Genomic DNA, 21088 nt, shown 5'->3' with positions numbered 1-21088 from the left:
GAAGAAGACGACAAAAGAGACGTATGAACGTCTACTTGAAAGATCGATTCTTAATGGAAAAAGCGCCGTAAAACGCGATCGTAGAAATAAATACGGAATAATCCTTATGTAACACTATATAAGTATGTATACTATATATACGTACATACAATTACAAAAGATCGTATTTAAATGACACGATGTTTTATTACACATTTTTCGCGTTCTAGACGACCCATCTAAAATTAAGAGCACACGATTTTATTTCTTCGGTAAAAGAACAGCATTTATTAAAGCGAAAATCGAACAGCCGCTAACTCATATGCATATTTAGAATGCGACCGTTTAGCTAAATTGCTGTAGTCTTTACACGCATTCATACACAACATACACGCACTTACACTTGCACATACACACTTTTAAATAGTATTAATAACTAAGGAAAAAAAATACTTAATAGCGATAATATAAGTATGGCGACAAGTAAATGCAGAGGCGCAATACATGTGGTCCTCGTTTAAAGAAACAGATTATGATTGAACGGAAGCGGAGTATCTCGAAGGTAACGCCAGGGCATACTGAGTGTCTCAAGGAGGCAATTTAAGTTACTAGCTATATAACAATTCGATTATTATAGCAATTATTTTGAGTTGTTATGTGCCTTCAATTATTATTGGAAAATAATAATTAAAATTAATCGTAAGATTAATAGCTATTCGTGTTATCAACATTAATTTAAAAATTCATCAAAAGTTAGCATAAATTATTCATCAATAAATTATTAAAACAATAATAATCCTCCCAATTATGATTAATTTCTAGTGATAAGTAATATTAAGATGTTTCATGAAGATTTGCTAATTAATCGTATTATTTCTCGTAATCATAATTAATAAGTAATTTTCTTTCAATTAATACTATATATGGCTTTAATACTATTATTTCACGCTAGTAATATTAAGAATTATTTGAAATAATTATATAATATCAATTGTGAAGAAATATAAATTATTTCATACTTAAGTAATTTTAATTATTTTAATTGTGTGTGTGTGTGTGTGTGTGTGTGTGTGTGTGTGTGTGTGTGTGTGCGCGCGCGCATGTTATGTGCGCGCCTGGAACCAATTAAATATATTCTAAAGATTATAAAAAACAGTAAAAGAAAAGAAATCCGAGAAGATGATTGTACGTGTTAAAAAAAAGCACAATTAAGAATATTTATATAAAATTTTTCATTGTTTTGGATGAATATATGGCATTCCTATTTTAAAAGTGATTTTTAATTTTCTAGGTGACACCCTGTATGAAATGGGCGGCGTCATTTCCAGTTTCACCTATATTTCTTTGGCAAATTTCTTCTCAATCTTCCTTGGAAAATTTGTTTTTAAATTTTTTTTCGATAAATATTCTCGATCTCTCGATAAAGTCTAATGTATTAATTCCTCCCTACCTCTTTCGAGATACCCTGTACACTTCGCGCCCAAAAAAATCCGTATTTAATCTACTGGGTGTCTAACTGATACCGAACGCGTCTAATTTATTCGCGAGCTACTTTTTCCGCGCAGCTTTTTCCGCTTTCCGTCGCATTCGCTCGATTTCCTTACGCTCTTTGCGTTCACGATCGGCCTGCGCCCTTAACTCTTTCAGTTTGCGCTTCAAATGGGCCTTAGCCTCGCCATAAACCCCTAAGGCCTTCAGCTCCCTCGATTCCAAACGTAGTAAATTACTTCCGTTGATGCCATTATCCAAAAATTGGGGCGAATAATGCTCTAAACCGATTCCGGTCAGCCATTGGCACACCTGGAAAAATATTCTTGCTTTTAGAGAAAAATGAAAGATATTAAAAACAAAGGAAAAAAACTCTGTTCGCTTTTTTTTAAGTTATTTTATTAAAGACTGAAAGTAACATAACATTTAGCTCTTAAAATATAAGTTTTCTAATACACAAATACTTATATTTTTTAAAAATACATATTTAAAAGGATTTGCGGAAAAAATGAATTCCTTAATTGCAAATTTTCTCTTCTCAAATCAATTGAATACTCACTTGCTCCTTGGACCAATCTGCAACTGGCGCATTCTGCCAGAAGTGGGACTTCTTGTCACCTAAACCAAAGTCGCTTAGGTGAGCGGGCAACCAAACTGTGCTCGAATCTATATTGATAATGCATGCATGATGGAAAGTAAGTATAAGGTGTGAAGAGTCTTGTCACGCTATTAGTCATCACTCTATCAGAAATTAATCATTATCTGTACTGTAGATGCTAGCATATTTTACATTTTGTTAATAATTATTTCGTTAAATGTCTTAGCTATAAATGTTTTCATTAAAAAAGAATGAAGAAAAATCATGCATTTAAAGCAAATTTAAGCAATTAAAGCAAAACTGTCCTTAAATAAAGTGCTATTAACTGCGCAGAAGCTAATTAAAAGAAATTGCTGACATCATTATTTCGAAAATCCTTAATTTCAATTTGAATTTTTAATTATAATTCCTGACCGAGTGATTGAAGCGTTAGTGCTGACACATAAACATCAATATACAACTTATGAAGTACCTGTGATGTTACCTTTTAAAGAACTAGGATCAACGCCGGGAGGACTCACAGAACCGCCGGAGGACAAACTTGATGGAGAACTTCCTGGATGATGCCAGGGGGCACTTGCACTACCGATTAAATTCGATGGAGGAATCGATACCTTTTTCACTAAAAACATAATAAGTTTAATTTACAACGAAATCATTGTTTTTATTGAAATTGGCGATAATTCGAACTGTCCATTTTCAATTTTATTTAATTATCATTTACCTCTTTGATTAGCTTCGTTAACAGCTTGCCGTATCTCCTCCACGAGATGATGTGTAACCATAGTTGGATCATTATTATGAGGACTATTGAGATCACTAAAATCTCCTGAGCTTTCCCTCGAGGAGTCATTTCCGCCAAGTCGTTTTTCCCGTTCAGCCAGAACCTGCTTCAACTGTTCTGCCAACGATGCAGGAGGTCCAGTCAAAGCTACCGAGAAAAATTGTTAATATAACAAAAAATAAGAGAATTATTAATATATCAAAAAATAAGAGAACCACATGTATAATAAAATTGGGATAACAGTCGACGTATTGAAGCTAACACATTGACATACTTTTCTGCGATTGGGGCCAACTTTGTTCAGTCATCGCCCTGACTTGTGAACTAATGGTGCTGTGCTGCCGAATCGCGGTAGGATGTATAGGATCCATGTGTGATTTTCCTTTAAGTGAACTGATGGATGAAGTGCTGGAATAGGAACTCAAGTTGGACTGCTTCGCTGTTAAGTCATTGGGTGACCTGCTGCTGTCTTGCGAAGTCAATTTTGAGGAGGAATCATCGTCCGTATTGTCACCCGACTCGTCCAATCCGTAATCCTAAAATAGGAATTTTTTATCGTACAACTTCATTAAAATAAATAAATTTTTAAACATTAAATTTATTTTTCATTTCATTAATTCTAAGGTTTATGTTCTAATTTTGGAGCATAATCCCCGAACAAGTAATATATGCTACAATTACAGCTTAAATTGAATTAATGTGAGATGACGTACAGAACTACTGTTGCTGAGACCTCCGGATCGCCTGGGTAGCTGACGATTTGCCAAGCCGCCTCTGCTGGCCAGTTCCGCCTTGCTCTTGCCAGCAGAATTATCTAGCAGACGATGAGCTGGGACAGCACGATCTAATTCTTCCTTTACCGGTAGCGGTAGAGGCAGTTTCCTCTCTACAGTAGCAGTCTTGTCACCATCATCCGGGCTACTAAGATCAGAAGTCTCTGTATCAGAAAGCTGGCAGCTAGTCGATGAAGGTGGTGGTGGCAGTTGTTTGCGAGAAAACTGTGGTGTTACTATCCTAGTAGTGGCATTGTCGTATGGTAACCGTACTGGTAGACCAAATCGCCTCTGGGTCTCTGTCAGCTCCACCTCTAACGTGATCACCTGAAATAATCTTTTAAAAATATTTGTTCTCTCTAAAACCAAATATCATTAGACAAACAATTTCGACACATACTCTATCCTTGAGACTTTTCACCAATGCGTTGTATTCCGTATCCTTTTCCCGCAACAATTGCTCATAGTACTCGTCTCTGACTGTAACGTCCGCACGCAGAACTCTGGCGGCCCTCCTGGCCCTAGCGTATTTCTGTTGTAGAGCTGCATTCTGTGCCGTCGCCTGCGATAACATCTCTCGAGCCGTCAATAGATCCTGGCGGGCGGTACCCAACGCTCTTTCCGATTCGTGAAGACGTAATCCCGATTCCCGTAACTTGGCTGCATATTCTTCGCTACTCGCTCCGCTGTTTTCCAATTCTACTAACTGTTCGAAACATGGAGATTATAATATGACTAATTAAGTAAGATTATAAAATACATATGATGTAACAGACAAAGTGTCTTCAAAGCATCAACTTGGGATATACCTAATAGAAAGTACTTTGAGTACAAAACTTCAGTAAAAATACGTTTCTTTTAAATGTTTCTTTTAAAAGTTATCGTTAAATAACTAGGGATGCACCGGATATCTGGTATTATCCGGTAATATTTTTACTTTCCGACTGGATAGCCGGATATCATTATTATCCGGGGAGATATCCGATTGAAATTTGATATCATAAAATTGTTGATTCTTTCTTATATAAATGTTCCCCAAATAAGTATGCATACTCATGATGCTAATATCTTATACATTGTTGCAAAATTACAATATGTTTCCCTATAGGTTTTCTTTTTTTAGAAGACACTTTCGGAATCCGGTCGGATATCCGACTCGAAGAAATTGCCTTCTCGGATATCCGATGTTACGTTCTGCCCGGATATCTGATATCCGGTATCCGGTAATTTTACGATCCGGTGCATCTCTATAAATAACTGTGTACATTCTATAATTTTTTGAATATTGCGCTGTTTATCGTATGATAATAATAATCAATCAAATATTTGTTTGGCGCGCGCAAAAATTAAAAGTTAAAGTTTATTTAATGTCGATTGGCATAGGAGAAAAATTATCTGGTAATGAAAGCATGCGCAATTGTATTAAAAAAAAAACAGCTTCAGGAAAGAGTTTCGAAACGTTATCAATTTAGTAATATAACAAAGCAATAACATAGTACAGTAAATATCTGCAAGATGTAAAGAGACTGTTTAAAAATATTTTAAGTATTTTTTAATAAATTATGGCAAGCAAAGAGAATGTTTATGATTTTTATTTATTAGAATTTTCTTCAATAAAATTGCGAGCTAATATCTTTTTATAAAAAAATATAAGATATATAAAAATATTTGATATATATTATACATTGTTGTACATAAAATATTTATTTTTTTGCATAAAATAATAACATAAAAAATGAATTAATAGAGAATGGGAAATTCTTATTACTTATGTACATTAAATACACACAAGCTGTAAGCTATAAAAATATACATTTGTTTATTTCATGCATTTTGATGTTACAATGCAGGCAAAGAGAAAAGCGTGAAAAATTTATGAAAATTAACAGAAACATGCTATAGTATAAAAACATGCGTCTTTTGATCTATAAAATAGATTTTGTATTACATTTTCTGTATTAAATTAATAAATTTTCTATTAAATCAAGCAGTTATAATTATTTGAATAAATCTGATTCGATTATGATCGATTAGTTAATATTATTAAGTAACTGTCATAACTGTTACGTTACCTTTGCCTTGAGTTTTTCCACTTCCTCGTCCGCTAATGAGAGTTTATACTGACTCTGCAAGCAACCAACGACACGCATAGCGTATAAGCAAAAAAAAAAAACAAAAACAAAGGAAATGAAATTAATACACACTGTGCGATTGCGGTGAACTTACATATGTGATACCTGCACTCATAGTTTACACACATACAGACGAAAGTATGTACAAATACAGTATATGTTCACGGAAACGTCATTGTTGAATAATGCATTATCTAATGACTATTTACAAAAAAATAAGGCTAACTAACACCACACATATAACAGGTGTATAAACATCTGAATGAATAAGATTCTTAAATAAACGGATGAAAAAAAGGGATACACATTCGAGTTGTAAAGCGCAGAATATAAATACGCAAAATACCTCTTGCAAGAGCAATCTCAAACTGTCTACATCGCTCTGCGTAGTATTGTGCGACGAGCCAAGTATAGGAGATCGGCTGCGACTAGAAGGTGACAGGTAGTTCTCAATAGGGCTATGTGCTGGTTCTCCCTCCGAACAGGAAGACATTGCCGGTGAACCAGGGATCCCGCTCATTCCGCTGCCGACGGAGATGTCCTCGCTTCCTCGTTGGCCATCGGGAGACGCATCGGAGAAGTTAAGTTTCCTGGAAAATGTATCTCTTTTTTTAACGTCGATCGAAGTTAATGGTTTGATTATTATAACGCTATAAAATTTGTTAATATTACAGAAACATTGGTTACAAAAAACATGGTTCCCTCAGCACTCCAAGATGCCTCAGGCTCTCATTGGAGTGGCCACGAAATATCGTCACGGAATTTTTGCGAGCAAGGATAAATCATCATTGGGAACGCAGATGAGTATTTAAATTAAAAGAAGACGGAGTCTTCAAACCGAATTGAAAATAAATAACAAAATACACAATAATTTCATAATATTACTGAACTCAATGTAAAAATATGTCAGTGATTGAATTAGTCAAGTAATTGTTATAAAAAACGGATCTTTTATCATAAAATAAAATATCTAATTTTTGGAAAATAAATTTTACTATTTGCCAGATTGGTTTCATATTACATTACAATAAAATTTGTCATTATAAAAACAAATAATTATAAATTATAATATTATGATAATATTCGATCTTCGAATATTATTTAAAGATCAAGTTACGTGAATGCGCTGTTTTACCTATTGGCAGCGTTCGCTAGTTCTCTTTCTTTGTCTGCCTGGAGACTCTGCCTAATTAGCATCGCCACTTCCGAGTTCTTGGGGTCCCTTTCCCTGCCAATGACAAATCGCACAAGACCGGAAGTGTTCCTCAGCACGCTAGCGGCGTAAGCCTGCGTAACGCCGACCAAACTCTTGCCGTCAACCTCGACGATCTGATCATTCACCTGGATTCGACCCTCGCGTGCGGCCGCACCTTTCTCCGTGATGGTTTTCACAAAAATGCCTAATTTCTCGAGACCAGCGTCCGCACCCACACCCATTCCAATTATGCTGAGCCCCAGACCTTCCGGACCCTTCATTAGCTCAACAGGAAATACCTAGGTTTTTTGAAAAGATCAGTTTAAATTAAACAAGGATAAAGGACTCTTAATGTACAAAAACAATTGAAATTAAAAAGGGCATGTAAGAGTCAAATATAAAATTCAATATAATAACCTAAGATATAAAATGTATTATGCTCTGTAAATTGTAATTAAAATTATATAAACGATATTTCGGCGTCTAGATTGAGCCATCTTCAGATATAAAAAAAATTCACATAGTATAGTGTTGGTAAAATTTTGATGAAGACAATATGTGAAAATATATACAAGTATAAGATGAGGTTAAAGATTAGTATCATAGCGCAGGATTTTTCTTAAGAAGAAACTTTTATTTAAAATAAAAAATTGAAGAAATTCTTAACATCTCAAAATGTCTCTCCTTGAAGCAATCACAAAATATTATATTTGTGAATAAAGATAAATTAGAAACACAACGAAACGAAGTATTCAAAAAATATAAAAATAAAATCGTGAGAAGAAATTGTAAGAAATTAGCGATATTACTTGCCGAAATTTCCAATGTGAGGATATTATTTTTATTTTATAGGATAAAAAAAGGAGTGCAATTCAGAATCACCTCCATTTTTTCGACGCGTTTTTCCAGCTCGTATTCTGCACTGGCCGCCACGGGGTCGACATCCTCGTTGCGGCGATCATATTCATTGACAGAATGTGTGGAATAAACACGCATGGGACCTGTGTCGAAGGATACTTTGGAGGTCTTCTTGATGGGCATGGTGGACGGATAGTCTTCATCGTCTTCGTCAGATTCTGGGTTCCCCGCCACTTCCATCCAAAAGTGGCCGTCCTCGAAATAATGTACGCCATTCTCCACGAGTACCTAATTAATTAAATACCAGAGTAATGTTGTCGCAAAATCAAAGTGGCAAAAAAAAAAAAAAAATTATTAAACTATTAAAAAATTGTTATGAAAAACTATACATATTTCTTTATTTCGATAAATCTATATTTCTCTGTTCTCTAGTTTTTTATCACAAGTTTTTTTATCACTTTCTGATTCAACTGAGCTGAGCAAAAAGAAGTAAGCTAGTATTTTTATTGTGATAATTACAATTTTTCCTGGAGTTGGAATATAATCGTCCTGTTGCTCGGTTTCGGTGTCATCGTTAGTTTCATGAGTGTCGTTTAAGCTGCTGACGGAGCCGAGCAGTCCGCTCTCACTTCCAGTGACCGATCCTATCTGGCTTTCCGTCAACGAATCTATCGTCAGGTCACTGCGAGATCTATGAGACAAACTGAAATAAATAGAGAGTTAACAGATAAATCGACAGAGAAGCTAAGAGTGTGTAATTCTCAAAAGTTCAGAATAATTCCAAAAGTCGAAAGACCTTAAATCCAGTTGCCCAAGAATTGATAAGAACTTGAGTATCTTTATCTCAAATTATAAAAATTCAAAGAACACAATACTTTTTAAATTCTGAAGGAGATCAAAGATTAAAAAATTCTCATCCTCCAAAAATCCAGAAAAACCAAATTTAAAAAAATATTACAATTTAAAAATTAAAAAATCCGCCAAAAATAAGTAATATTAAAATCAAAAATTTTACTTAAAATCGTTAAAAGAAAAAATAGGGAATAAAAATGAAATTGCAAAAAAATGTAAGATGCGCAACTGAAAAGATATAAAAAAAATAAGCTCGTTCACCTATAATCATGAGTAGCACTATTGATAAGACTGGAATCAGGAGCAGACAGGACATCGGACAGCCAGTCGGGCGTGTTGTCCTGGTCGTCCCTATCTTTGTCCTGTCCTTCCTTATCCTTGTCATTAGAAATCCCATCACCTATTATTGCGTCATTGGCACCAGTGGGAGACAGCAGCCTCGCTATCTCCTGCGCTTCCTCGTCCGATAGCAATGTCGAACCTTGTCTAATTTACGAATCATTCACTCTGTTTTACGCACGAATTATGAAATCGCTGATAGCGAATCAATTCTGCAGTTAAATGGCAAAAGCAGTTATGTCCATTCATTCATGAGACATTCCTCGATATTCCTTATATATATTGTTGGATATTAAACTTAAAAACGTTTTCATAATAGTAATAATCATATAATTCAACAAAGCTTTTCTTCGCGAAGAAAAATGTTTCTTGATTATCTTAATCTTCTCACTAAAAGAGTAGCGACTGAATAATGATAAGAGATTAAAAATATATAAATTTTATATAGAGTATCTTCATAAAAAATTATCTTTTCTTTTCTATATATTATTCTTCTTCACAGAATAATGAAACGGATACAATCAATATATATTTATATTTTTTTTCTTTGATGCTTATTATAAATACAATCAACCAGAAAAAAATGACATTTTAATAATAAAACTATTAATTTTCTAATAAAAACTTCTTTTTTAAAAAAAGATTTTTGTAAGACAAGTTTAGTTTTCTTATTGAATTACTCACTAAAATGTCAACATAATATTTTTCAATCATTGTAAAATAACATATCTGCTTCCGTTATTGAATCACAGAATTGCAAATGTACTCACCTAATCTTTTTTTCTAAGATGCTGCATGGACCATCATGACAATCAGCAGATTTGCATTCAAATAAACACGAACGTATTAGAATAAAAATGAAAGAAAAACAAAGTTATTAATACTAAGCCTCAAATAAAAAGTTACTAAGTTGCCAGATTGCAGCAAAAGAAATTTATTGTACTATTACAGATACACTATAAAAAATTTGCTGTATTAAAAATGCGAAAGTTGTATGCTAAAACTCCTAGAAACAGCATCATCCCAAAACTATCGTCTCTCTCTTTTTATTGATATTAATTATTAATTCTCAATATCAATAAAATTAAATATTTAAAAATGACGATTCTTTCTTTTTCTCTTTTTCTAAAATTATGGTTTCTATGTATCAAATGCTATCTAATCTCTCTAACATTGATTCAAAAATTCTTTCTCTTAGTCACTATATATTTACCGAGAGCTCAGAAGATTTTCCGCCTCGTCTGGAGTCATAGTATCTGGCGTCACAGGAGTGATATGATTAACGCTGTTCTTCGAAGCTGTCTCTGCAATTCCGACAGAATTGTCCTGTACTTCCTTTGCCACACATTCGACATTTGTAACAGTCTTCGTATCACTGGAGTCACTATCTTCGAACTGGCTGCTTTCCGATAATTGCTCGTTGGACTTTTTGCTAGAATGTTTTTGCGAAAGTGTATTAAGTGACACCTGAGAGTTCTGATTATTGCTCTCTGATAACCGGAGTTTCGCTAGTTCAGCCTTTTGTTTCTCTTGCTCCCACGTCGTCTGGGGCTGGTCTATCTCCTTCTCCAGCCTTTTACTCAAGACACTGTTCACCGCTGCTATACACTCTTTTCTGCTGCTGATCTCGGACTTGGCCACCTCTGTCACATATTTCTCCTCGTCTTTACTTTCCTTCGTGATGAGCCCAAAACTATTCATTTCCTGACTACGAATCGTTGCCTTGTCTACACTATCTTTGCTTTCGGACTCGACAAAGCTGGAACGCTTGCCAGAGACCTCTTCTTTGTTCTTCGCAATCTTCTCCCTTACGCTGATTTTGATTTGATCATTTTTCGCATTTGAGACAGTCTTCTGACATATTCCATCGCTACCCGTTTTCATTTTTTCCTCCAACATATCCTCCGTAGATGTAGTATTGATTTTCATTGCTTCTGTAGTACCGCTGTTCTTGGTCTCCATGTTTGGTTTCGATTGAGTTTTGCATTCGGTATTACTCTGTGAAACAATTTCTTCATTCTGCTGTAACTTCTTGGCATATGGAGAGGGCACAGGAATCTCCTTATGTTCTAGCGGCGGATACTCCTGATCAGAACTGATGACAGAGGGTGGACGTGGACCCAGACCTGCAGCCTGAAGATCAAGTCGCACATGAGAACGTCGAATAACTGTGGTAGTATCCGTCTCGTTAAACTTGAACTGATCCTTCTCGGAGAGACTCTCCGTGCCAGAGACACAGCTCTGATACGTAGCCGGCTTCTCCTGATCCTCCGTTTCCAAGTCATAGCTGTTGCGACCTGAATTTGAAAAATAAATTTATGATATTAAAAGTACTGCGCAGTAAGCTGAAATAGCTTATCAGACTAACATAGACGCTGAAGTACCTCCACAATCGATGCAAAGTAATCGCAGGCACATAATTTTATGTCTTTCTGGAGTACGTGGCGCTCCAAGTATAAAAATATTGATACAAAAAATAGTACAGCGTTTCATATATAAACACTAGTCTTGTGTATTTTGTTACAAGAAGATTACACATTCGCGCAGAATATACAGCCTTTAAATCAATTTAATTAATTAAACTATAGCACTTATAGTAGGGAGTTATTGATTATTTAATGTTATTTAGCGTTTAATTTTTTTTTCACAGTTTATTATATTATTTATGTTTATATTTAAGTAACAAATAATATTTAGATTACAGATTTTTATCGTACGTTTAGATAATTATGCAAAATTTTATGGACATTCTTTGCATTTAATTCCTTAATTTAACTTATTTTTGTATCACGATAAATCACTTATTTTTCGTTTTAATTCTTCAATTTAACTTCAATTTTTTATTAGTTTGTTAATTTATAATATAAAAGAATATTTCGATCTGAAAAATTCTACTTGTAAACACGTGCATATTTCCTTAACAATTTATTAATATATTCAAACTTCCTGATGTATATTTATTAACAAATTAACATTTTTATATTTTCCATTTTCGGAAATGTATGTTATATCTATATTTATATACATCAGCAAAGCGTTTCACAAACTTGCTGTTTTCGTATTTATAAAAAGCATTATGACTCATTCTGTCTTCAAAGAGGTCACTATAGTGATCAGAATTGATTTCAAACACAACATTGACGATTTTCAAATCCCAAAATTCGAGAGCCCCAGAGACACTTTTGCAAAGTAAACGACAAGGCACGAGCGTTTGGCCGCTGGACAAGCCGCACGGTGATTTCTATAAATAATACCGTGGCACACTGGTAAAAGAGGAGGTGGCAAAGCAAAGGGAAGGAGAAAAGGGGTAAAGCAGGGAGCTGCGTGCTTTTACTTTTTGGCATTTTGGTACACTGCCATCCCAACTCACGACAGCGAGAGTCACCTGGCCTCACCGACATTTTTCAAAAATGTAAAGATTGATTTTTTAAGTTAATCATTTATCATAAAGACATTTATCATCAATAGGTATTTAAATATATATTAAAATCAATATATAAAATTGATAATTAAAATTATATATATATATATATATACACACATATAAGTTTTTAAATAATTTTTTAAAAATATTATTGAAACATTATTTTAGTATTATTTAAATTATTATTAATTAAATAAAATTATGCAACATCGACAACTTTTATTAATCCTGATAGTCATTAATTCATTTCGATGCATTTTTCTTATTTATAATAAAGTTCTTTGGTTTCATAAGACTTTTTACAAATTTCATAGCTTACCTGTCTGATGTTTCTCCGACATTTCCTTCTCCGCTTTTTCCTCCTTGCTGTCTTTGGAGGGTGAACTAGGTGAACTCATGCTGGACGAGGCACTGTCGGTGCCTGCAGAAGGCAGACCTAGTTCCGATTCCGGTGATCGCATCAGCTCGGTCCTCTTATCGTCTACTACAGTCTCTTTTCTTTTCGCGTTCGGTCTGGCCCAATCGGGTCTTGGATCCGGCCTGGTCACTTCGTTACGCAGCTCGGTCTCCAGAGCCTCCTTTGACGAGGTTTTCAGATCTTTCAAGTCGACAGTCCTCTTCAGAATCTCGTCGTTTTTCGCTAGCCATTCGTTTCTCCACTCGGAAGTTTTCGCTGGCGAGTGAATTGGGCTCGCGGGACAATTAAAGTATTCCGGTGCCTCTAGCAGATCGCTCTCTCTCCTCGTGAGGATATTGTCCATCGAGGCACTTCGAGTTGAAACCTCATAATTTAGTACAGGCGATGCTTTTGTCTGCTCGGGAAAATCACTATTATCGTTTATGATGGCAGTTTTGGATTCTGGAATTGCTGAGTCTTTTGTGGCTTCTTTCGATTCCTCTATAGCCTCCACGACCTCCTCTTTTGGAGACTCTGTTGGTTTAGACACTATAGCTTTGAATGCTGGCGCTTCTTCTGTAGACGAAGAATTTTTCAAGGACTCTTTCGAATTTTCTGTTGGCCTCAAAACTGCATCTTTGCTGACTGGAACTACTTCTACAACTGGTGGGCCTTTTACAGTCTGCGTGGTGACCTTAGAAGTCTCCTTAGTGTCCTCCACTGAAGATTTGAAAACTACAGCTTTGTTTCCTGGAATTGGTTCTGCAGTCGCGGAGCTTGTCAAGATCTGTACAGTGGGTTTAGGAACATCTTTGGCAGCCTCTGTCGACCTCGAAGTCACGATTTTGTTTCCCGTAACTGCCTCTGTGATTGCTGCACACTTCAAATTCTGTGTCTTGGAAGCCTCCTTGGAATTCTCCGCTGATTTCAAAGCTACTTTCGAACTATTCTTCTGCACAACGGCGTACTCCGGCAACGGAGCATCCTGAATCTTGTCGGCGCCGCCAGTCTTACTCTCTTTCGGACTGTTCTGAGGTTTCTTCTTCTGCACAACAGCATACTCCGGAATCGTTGGTGAAATGTCGTCGAACCTCTCCACCGTTGCATACTCTGGGCTTTCTAGTAATTCAAACGAGCTACCGGAGGCGATACTCGCCGGTCGTTCTCTTCTACTGGCTGCAGATGAGTTCCTGACAGGCGGAGGCGGTGGTGGGGGTGAGCGTGCCGAGCAAAAGCTCGCTGATCTGGTAGCTGGGCTCGAGCAAAAGCTCGCTGATCTGGTAGCTGGGCTGGCAGAGTCGCTGGCTGCCGCGTTCGCCGAATTCTGGCACGTATCAACAAATGATGACGACTGCTGCGTCTGACCCTGAGCATTCTGGGAGTTCAGAGAAGTTTGGACTAGCGAGCGATTCGGATCGGAATTGTAGCGATTCGGTCTAGTCTTGGAGAAGTGGCTAGTCCAATTCCGTTGCTTCTCGATGAGCTCCTTCGAATTCGGCCGGCGTTCCGGTTTTTCCGGTCGCTCTGGACGATCATTCTCCTTGCCTGTGCGCTCGACCTTACCCACCCCCGCGCCAGGACGTCGCTCCGGCGCACAGTGACCATTCTCGAAGTGTCGCTCCGCGTTTAAAGTCGGTACACTGGCGCTCCACGTGCTGAGGTGTTCGCGGCTGCCTGGAGGAGAGGGTGAGTGAGGACGAGGTGATCTCGCGGGTGACGTGCATCCGGAACCTGAATTCGCAGAACTGGAGCGAGACCGGAGACCATGCAAGTTGTTCGGTTTTGTAACCCGTTCTACCCTGTAAATTAAACAAAGATGTAAATTAATGTTAAAGTTATTCTAAGAATTATTTATTCTATTCAGATCCAAACTTTGTTAAGAAAAATTGATAATAAAATGTAATAATAATATCTATAATTAATAAATCAAAATAAAGATAAATTTATACAAAATATAATTGAAAAAATTTAAAAAGTTAATAATTAATAAATAAAATTGGAGATAAAAATATAATTTTAAGAGAAATAATATAAATTTCTGTGATTCTAATTGCATGCTTACGGTCTGTTCGATTTGTTTTCCTCGCCAAGTTTCTCGAAGAGGGCTCGCGCATTGTTGAAACGTGCCACATGGCTCTCAGTTCTGACCACTGTTACTTGCGTCGGAGATTCCTTCAGTGGAACAGCTGGCTCCTTAAATCCATCCGAGAGAATATTGTTCGTTCTTAGATTGTCCAATTGTGGTTTGGATTGGAAGATGTTCGCGATGGCTGACACCTTGGAGCCACCCACTCGCTTTTTCTCTTCAATCGCCGCCATGTCTGGCACAAGCTTTACATAAGAAAATATATTTAGAATATTTTGAATTCGTATTGAATTTGTAATCTAAAACAATTTTATAACGCAAATTATTTTTTAGTAACAAAAATCATTGATAAATTTTTGAAAGTAATAACATAGAGAATATATACATAGGAAATAACATCAGAAATATATAAGATTAATATATTATTAATACAATAAAATCGGGCGCTGAGAGTCAAAATTGCGGTAATTAGTGCAAAAATTATAAGATTTTTTATTCAAGTAAAACTATATAAAAACATCAGACGTTTCGGCTTACTTTCGAGCCATCTTCAGTGGTCCGACTCACAATATTGAATCAACGATTATCTTCATGAGATGAGAGCTGGAGAGTGGTAGCTCCCATCCTTCATATAGCAATTGTCTGGGAGCTGCCACTCTCCAGCTCTCATCTCATGAAGATAATCGTTAATTCATTATTGTGAGTCGGACCACTGAAGATGGCTCGAAAGTAAGCCGAAACGTCTGATGTTTTTATATAGTTTTACTTGAATAAAAAATCTTATAATTTTTGCACTAATTACCGCAATTTTGACTCTCAGCGCCCGATTTTATTGTATTGATTTTTTCGAGAGTTCGATTTAAAGGTTATATTAATATATTATTAATTATACATATATATGTGTAATAATAATAAAAAAGCATATAATAAATAAAAAAATTATATTTTAATATTTGTAACTTTTTTAAAAAAATTTATGTTTCAACAAAATGTTTTTAATAATATTTAATAGATTACTTTACCTATGGCTGAGTGTAAGTAGTAATATTTATATATAAATGCTAATCATTTAAGTATTTCAGCCCATTGTCATTCATGCATTTAATTAACTTCATTGCAGTAACCTGTAAAAAAAATCATTAAATTTATATTAAATTTAATCAGTAATTTTTTTGAAGATAAAAGATTAAGATATCTCTAAATATATATACAGCAATTTGATATTTTGTAATAGAATGTCGCAATTAATCAAATTTAATAAATTAATCTTAATCAATTAATACAAGAGCCTGTTTTGCTTGACTTATTTCTATCTATCTCAGATACTGTACTTTGATGTGTGTGTGCATAAACTTATAAATTAAATTAAACTGTAATAAATTAAATAAATATATTAAGTGTTGTGTAATACGCAAGTGACGGAAAAAGAACTTATTTTAAAATAAAATTTTACGTATTTTTCATATTCTGTAAGTTAAATCTGTCTAGAATTCATGCTTTCGTGGTATATCAAAGAACATACATTTTCTGCTATTGTTGCCTATAGCTATCACACATTAGTACAGTCAATTGGATTTTCTGACCTTTACAGAATTTGAATATTTACCTCTTTTTCTTAAAGAATTAATACCATATATTTTCCCCTAATTTTACTATTTTTGTAATATATATTAAAAAATATTCTACAAGAAAGAGTATTAAAATATAAATACAAATATATAAAGGTATATTCTTCAAAAACACCAAAATAAAAATTACAAAAACAGAGCAATGCAAAATAATATCTCATGAAGCAATAATGAAAATTAGTTTCATATGATAAAATTATATGTAATGTATGTTCAAAATTATAATTTTTGCAAATATTAATAACATAAATTTAAAAATGATTTTGTAATCGTTACAAATATAATTAATTAAAATAAATATAATAATTTATGTTATTATAACTTGCAAATTTATCTTAAAACACTTAAACCTTTTTGTAACAAACTTTGTGACATTTTTGTTTTATAATTACATTTTTAAAATATATTTTTATGTATAACTGTTATATCTGTATGTATCTGAAAAGTATTAATGGAAACAAAAGCTGAATGACAAGTATGAGATATAATAGGTGGGTCTGCCATGCCTGGGTTTCAACCCTCCTCCCATAGCACACCATGTTGCTGCAATCAATACTTGAATGCTGTCTCTATGGTAGATAGATGCTAAAAGAGCTGCAATTTTGCATTGCTCATATGTTCATGTAATTGTTTGCATTACTATAGACATAATCACGTATGTTTGTATTATACTGAATGGTGTTTGATATGAGGGGTCATTCACAATGTTTGCTATTTAAGTGTATTCTAGGACATATCTACATACTTCAGATTTGCTATAAATAAACAAACCTATATTTAAATATAAACTCTTTGTATCAGCTATGAATTGTTTATCTTGAAAAATTTAATTCTTCCTTGTTTATCCTTCAATATTGGAACTAGTAAAAAAAAAGTTTGTGTTAAATGTTACAGTTCATCACATGTGTGTAAAAAAGTTATATTAAATATTACAGTTTATCGCATGTGTGTCTCTCTACATGTCCAATACTTCGTATCCAAACTTAATTTTTGATAAATAATCTCATAAAATAATACAATCCACTTTACTATACATTGCCATCGTTTGTATGTGAAATTCAATATCAGTAAACTGCTCTATGTATTTTAATTTTCATTCAATCAATACCTAATTCAATAAAAATACATTATAAATAAATGTAATAAAGTTGATAAAATTGAACATAATCAAGAATCCATTACACATCAATAATATTACAAAATTCTGTCAAAATTGTACGTAATAGAAAATCTCAAATGTAATATCTTTATATTAGGCTATACAGAGAATTACCGTAATTAATTAATCAATGAAAAAATAAATGTATATTAGTAAAATTAATTAAATGCAATCTCCAAATTCAGAAATCTCATGAACTTATTTTCCCCAATAGCTATTGCTTATAAATTCTTATAATTTTATAATTTTATCATATAAGATTGATTTAAAATGTCAGTAATAACAAAACACACATTAATAAATTAAGATGTAACAAAATTATTAAATGTATATATACGTATTGTATATCCATCAATGCAATATTTAATATCCAATATTGATTTTAATTTAATTTCACAAAGTACAATGTGATTCCATATTATTACATAAAATGTCTCGATCACTATTAAATATTAAAAATTTATTATTGGTAAAGCACTTTATTTCAGTATAAATTGAATTAATATTGCAAAAACATAATAAATTGATAAAGTTAATGTAATTAAGAGTTCCATAACTTTGCTATAGTCTTTTACAATCACAGAGAATATACATCAAACATAATACTTCCATATTTTACTATACAGAGAATTACTAATGAATTTGTCATCAGTAAAATATATTACAAATCATAATTTATAATTAGTAAAAATAAAATAAATCAATTAAATATAATCTTCAAATTTAAGGATGTCATGAATTTATAACATTTTTCCACAATTATTAAATACATGTCACACTGTGCATTGAAGATTGAAGATTGCAAATTGGAGATTAGACTTCAGAACAAAATACATTAAAATTAAATATTAAAAATTATCTTCTAGTCTCTACTCTCCAATTTCCAATCCTAACTCTTTAATAAACTGTGACACAAACTTTAAGCTTTACTTATAAATAATCTCATATAATTTTATCATTTAAAACATGATTATAATAAAATAAACATTTTAGTAAAATATAATCCCTACATAATTAATTCAACAGCTTTATAAACAATGTAGCTTTTCTAGTGGGTGTCAAATAGTGGAGTAAAAAACTCGCTTTAAAGTTTAACTTATTATTAACATTTTAAAGTCATTTGAGATAATTTACAAGCAATGCTTAAAGCCTATGTCACTGTATTAGAGATTGAGGATTGTGAATTGAAGATTAGAGTTCAGAATCAGAATAAAACGAATTAAAAATATTAAAATTAAATGTCAAATATTATTTGACTGGTCAAAGTCTAATTTTCAATTTACAATCCTCAACCACCAATATAGTGACACAGGCTTTAGATAATGCTTGTAAATTATCTCATATGACTTTAAAATTAATATAACGCTCCTAATATAACAAAACAAGCATTTTGACAAATTAGGGAAATACAATCCCTACATAATTAATTCAGTAACTTTATAAATAATGTAGTTTTTCTAGTAGTTGCTAAATAGTGCAGGAAAAAAACTCACTTTAAAGTTTAACTTATCAGTAACATTTTAAAAAGTCATTTGAGATAATTTATAAGCGATGCCTAAAGCCTGTGTCACTGCATTGGGAAGTGAAAATTGCGAATTGGAGTCATCAGAATTCAATCAGTGAGACAATCACAAGCTGTTACTGAAATTTCAATAAAACACCGATTAGAATATTAATATCACCGTATAATTAAATAAACGCAAGTAGGACTGCGAAATAAAAAATCACCATTTTTAAATTCAACAACAATTCCGGAGCATAAAGGTAAAACGGAGCAGATTTCCTAATCGTCGGACATTACTACTTGCGAACCACCCAGTTAATAAATTTCACGCTTGAGATCGAGATATCAGTTTGATTGATGCAGCAAAACAATAATAGCAGCAAGCTAAACGTAGCGTAACGTTCGGGCTCGCCGAACCCGCAAACATTCGAGAAACAAAACATCCTCCCGATGTCTCGATCGCCATTACACCCCATGAGGACCCCATGGAGGTGCCGCTCCGCCGAGCTCGCCGGGGCTCGGGGCCTTCACGGAGACGCCGGCGATCATATCCAAGAGGCGTGGAAGCCTCGTCGCCGGTGGCCGTACCTCCGCCGCGGAATTAACTTTCGAACTGACCCGGAAGACGATGTCACCATGTGCGCGCAAGTAACGCAAGCATCTTTCTTGAACGGGCGAGCCGTACGACTTGGAACTTGGAACGACTCCGCTCTGCGGCGCCCTCGGCAGTTTACTTTACAGTTGTTCTCGCGTCGCGTTCTCACGGCACGACGAGACAGGACGACGACCGACGGCGCGATCGACGACGACGACGGAGAGTAGGAGGAGGAGAAGGAGGAGGAGAGAGTGGTGAGGGTGCTTCGTGTGACGTTAATATGCGCTCACGTCCGCCATGTCTGTAGCGGCGTGCTGCTGGCGCGTCGTCGATCCCGTTCTGCGACACCTAACAATCACCGTTTTACGACACGGCGTCGTCCCATATCGCGAACTTGGGCAAACTGCCCTGGCCGACTGACACCGACGGACACCGACGGACACTGCCCGACTCCGATCTGTAATAAATTGACAACCGTACGCGAGGCGAATGAAGATGGCCGTTGAAAGTCTAGGGACAGTGATGCCAAGTCTGTTCGAAAGTTATTTCTTATATTGTGATTTTCTCAATTTTTTAGGTATAATTTCGACTTTTTTTGTATTTTTCTTCTCAAAAGTTACTTGGAAATTTTCTTAATTTTTTGTAACCTCAAAAAATCTTTCTGTATAAAAAAAACATCAAATTTAAAGGAAAAATATTTAAATTTGGCAACACTGTCTAGGGATTTTCATCAGTGCGTGCATTCGTTTATGCAGCGGTTAGCGCAGAGTATTACTTTATCCTTGTTGTTCACCGAGTGTTGAACAAAGATTAATAGCGTATTCGATTACTTACTCGACCCGACTCTGAGTCAACAGTCTGTTCTTTTTAGCTACATTTCTTGCACAATATAGCTCTTCTTTTGCAGCTAAACAGAACAGACCATTGACTCGGAGTCGGGTCGAGTCAGTAAATCGAATACGCTATCAGTAAATCGAATACGCTATAAAATAAATGATAAGCGGGGAGCACAGACTCTTGCATAACACATAAAACATGAGGCATAAGAAAATCAACCAATCAGAGTTTTCAGTAAATCGAATACGCTATAAAATAAATGATAAGCGGGGAGCACAGACTCTTGCATAACACAAAACATGAGGCATAAGAAAATCAACCAATCAGAGTCCTTTATTTCACGAAAAGGAAGAAAATAAAGGACTTTGATTGGTTCATCTTCTTATGCCTTATGTGTTATGCATTATGCAAGAGTCTGTGCTCCCCGCTTAACTCAAGCTGGAAATACAATAGACACAGG

General features: G+C 34.6%; 1 protein-coding gene across 6 annotated transcripts; it reads right to left on the bottom strand.

Annotated features, from left to right (window-relative positions):
* Positions 1–1175: 1175 nt before the first annotated feature.
* Spn (protein phosphatase 1 regulatory subunit spinophilin) lies at positions 1176–20017 on the bottom strand. Of its 6 annotated transcripts, none has more exons than XM_018521097.1 (19): positions 19815–20017; positions 15928–16029; positions 14882–15150; positions 12742–14618; positions 10212–11295; positions 9769–9789; positions 8921–9145; positions 8327–8498; positions 7832–8095; positions 6890–7248; positions 6101–6344; positions 5695–5748; positions 4023–4328; positions 3563–3949; positions 3124–3385; positions 2790–2996; positions 2538–2687; positions 2027–2133; positions 1176–1779 (listed from the first exon to the last, which is right to left on the bottom strand). In XM_018521097.1, the coding sequence occupies exons 3-19, from the start codon at positions 15136–15138 to the stop codon at positions 1528–1530; spliced, it is 6228 nt and encodes a 2075-aa protein (XP_018376599.1). In that variant the 5' UTR covers positions 15139–15150; positions 15928–16029; positions 19815–20017; the 3' UTR covers positions 1176–1527. The 6 variants fall into 6 exon arrangements, with proteins under 6 accessions (XP_018376599.1, XP_018376597.1, XP_018376598.1 ...); XM_018521095.1 differs by having other exon boundaries at positions 8327–8510; positions 19815–20016; XM_018521096.1 differs by having other exon boundaries at positions 2550–2687; positions 8327–8510; positions 19815–20016.
* Between the last annotated feature and the right edge of the window lie 1071 nt (positions 20018–21088).

The sequence above is a fragment of the Trachymyrmex cornetzi genome, unplaced genomic scaffold (genome assembly GCF_001594075.2).
Source record: "Trachymyrmex cornetzi isolate Tcor2-1 unplaced genomic scaffold, Tcor1.1 scaffold961, whole genome shotgun sequence".
Classification (NCBI taxonomy): domain Eukaryota; kingdom Metazoa; phylum Arthropoda; class Insecta; order Hymenoptera; family Formicidae; genus Trachymyrmex; species Trachymyrmex cornetzi.
This window is presented reverse-complemented; position numbering and strand designations above follow the sequence as displayed.

Excerpts from the sequence above, each read along its gene's own strand:
- Spn (XM_018521095.1), bottom strand. The coding sequence starts at position 15,138 with ATGGCGGCGATTGAAGAGAAAAAGCGAGTGGGTGGCTCCAAGGTGTCA. Across the intron at positions 8,511-8,920 it reads AGTGCTACTCATGATTATAG|TTTGTCTCATAGATCTCGCA; the intron begins GTGAACGAGCTT and ends TATTTATTTCAG. Across the intron at positions 3,386-3,562 it reads GTCTCAGCAACAGTAGTTCT|GATTACGGATTGGACGAGTC; the intron begins GTACGTCATCTC and ends TTCCTATTTTAG.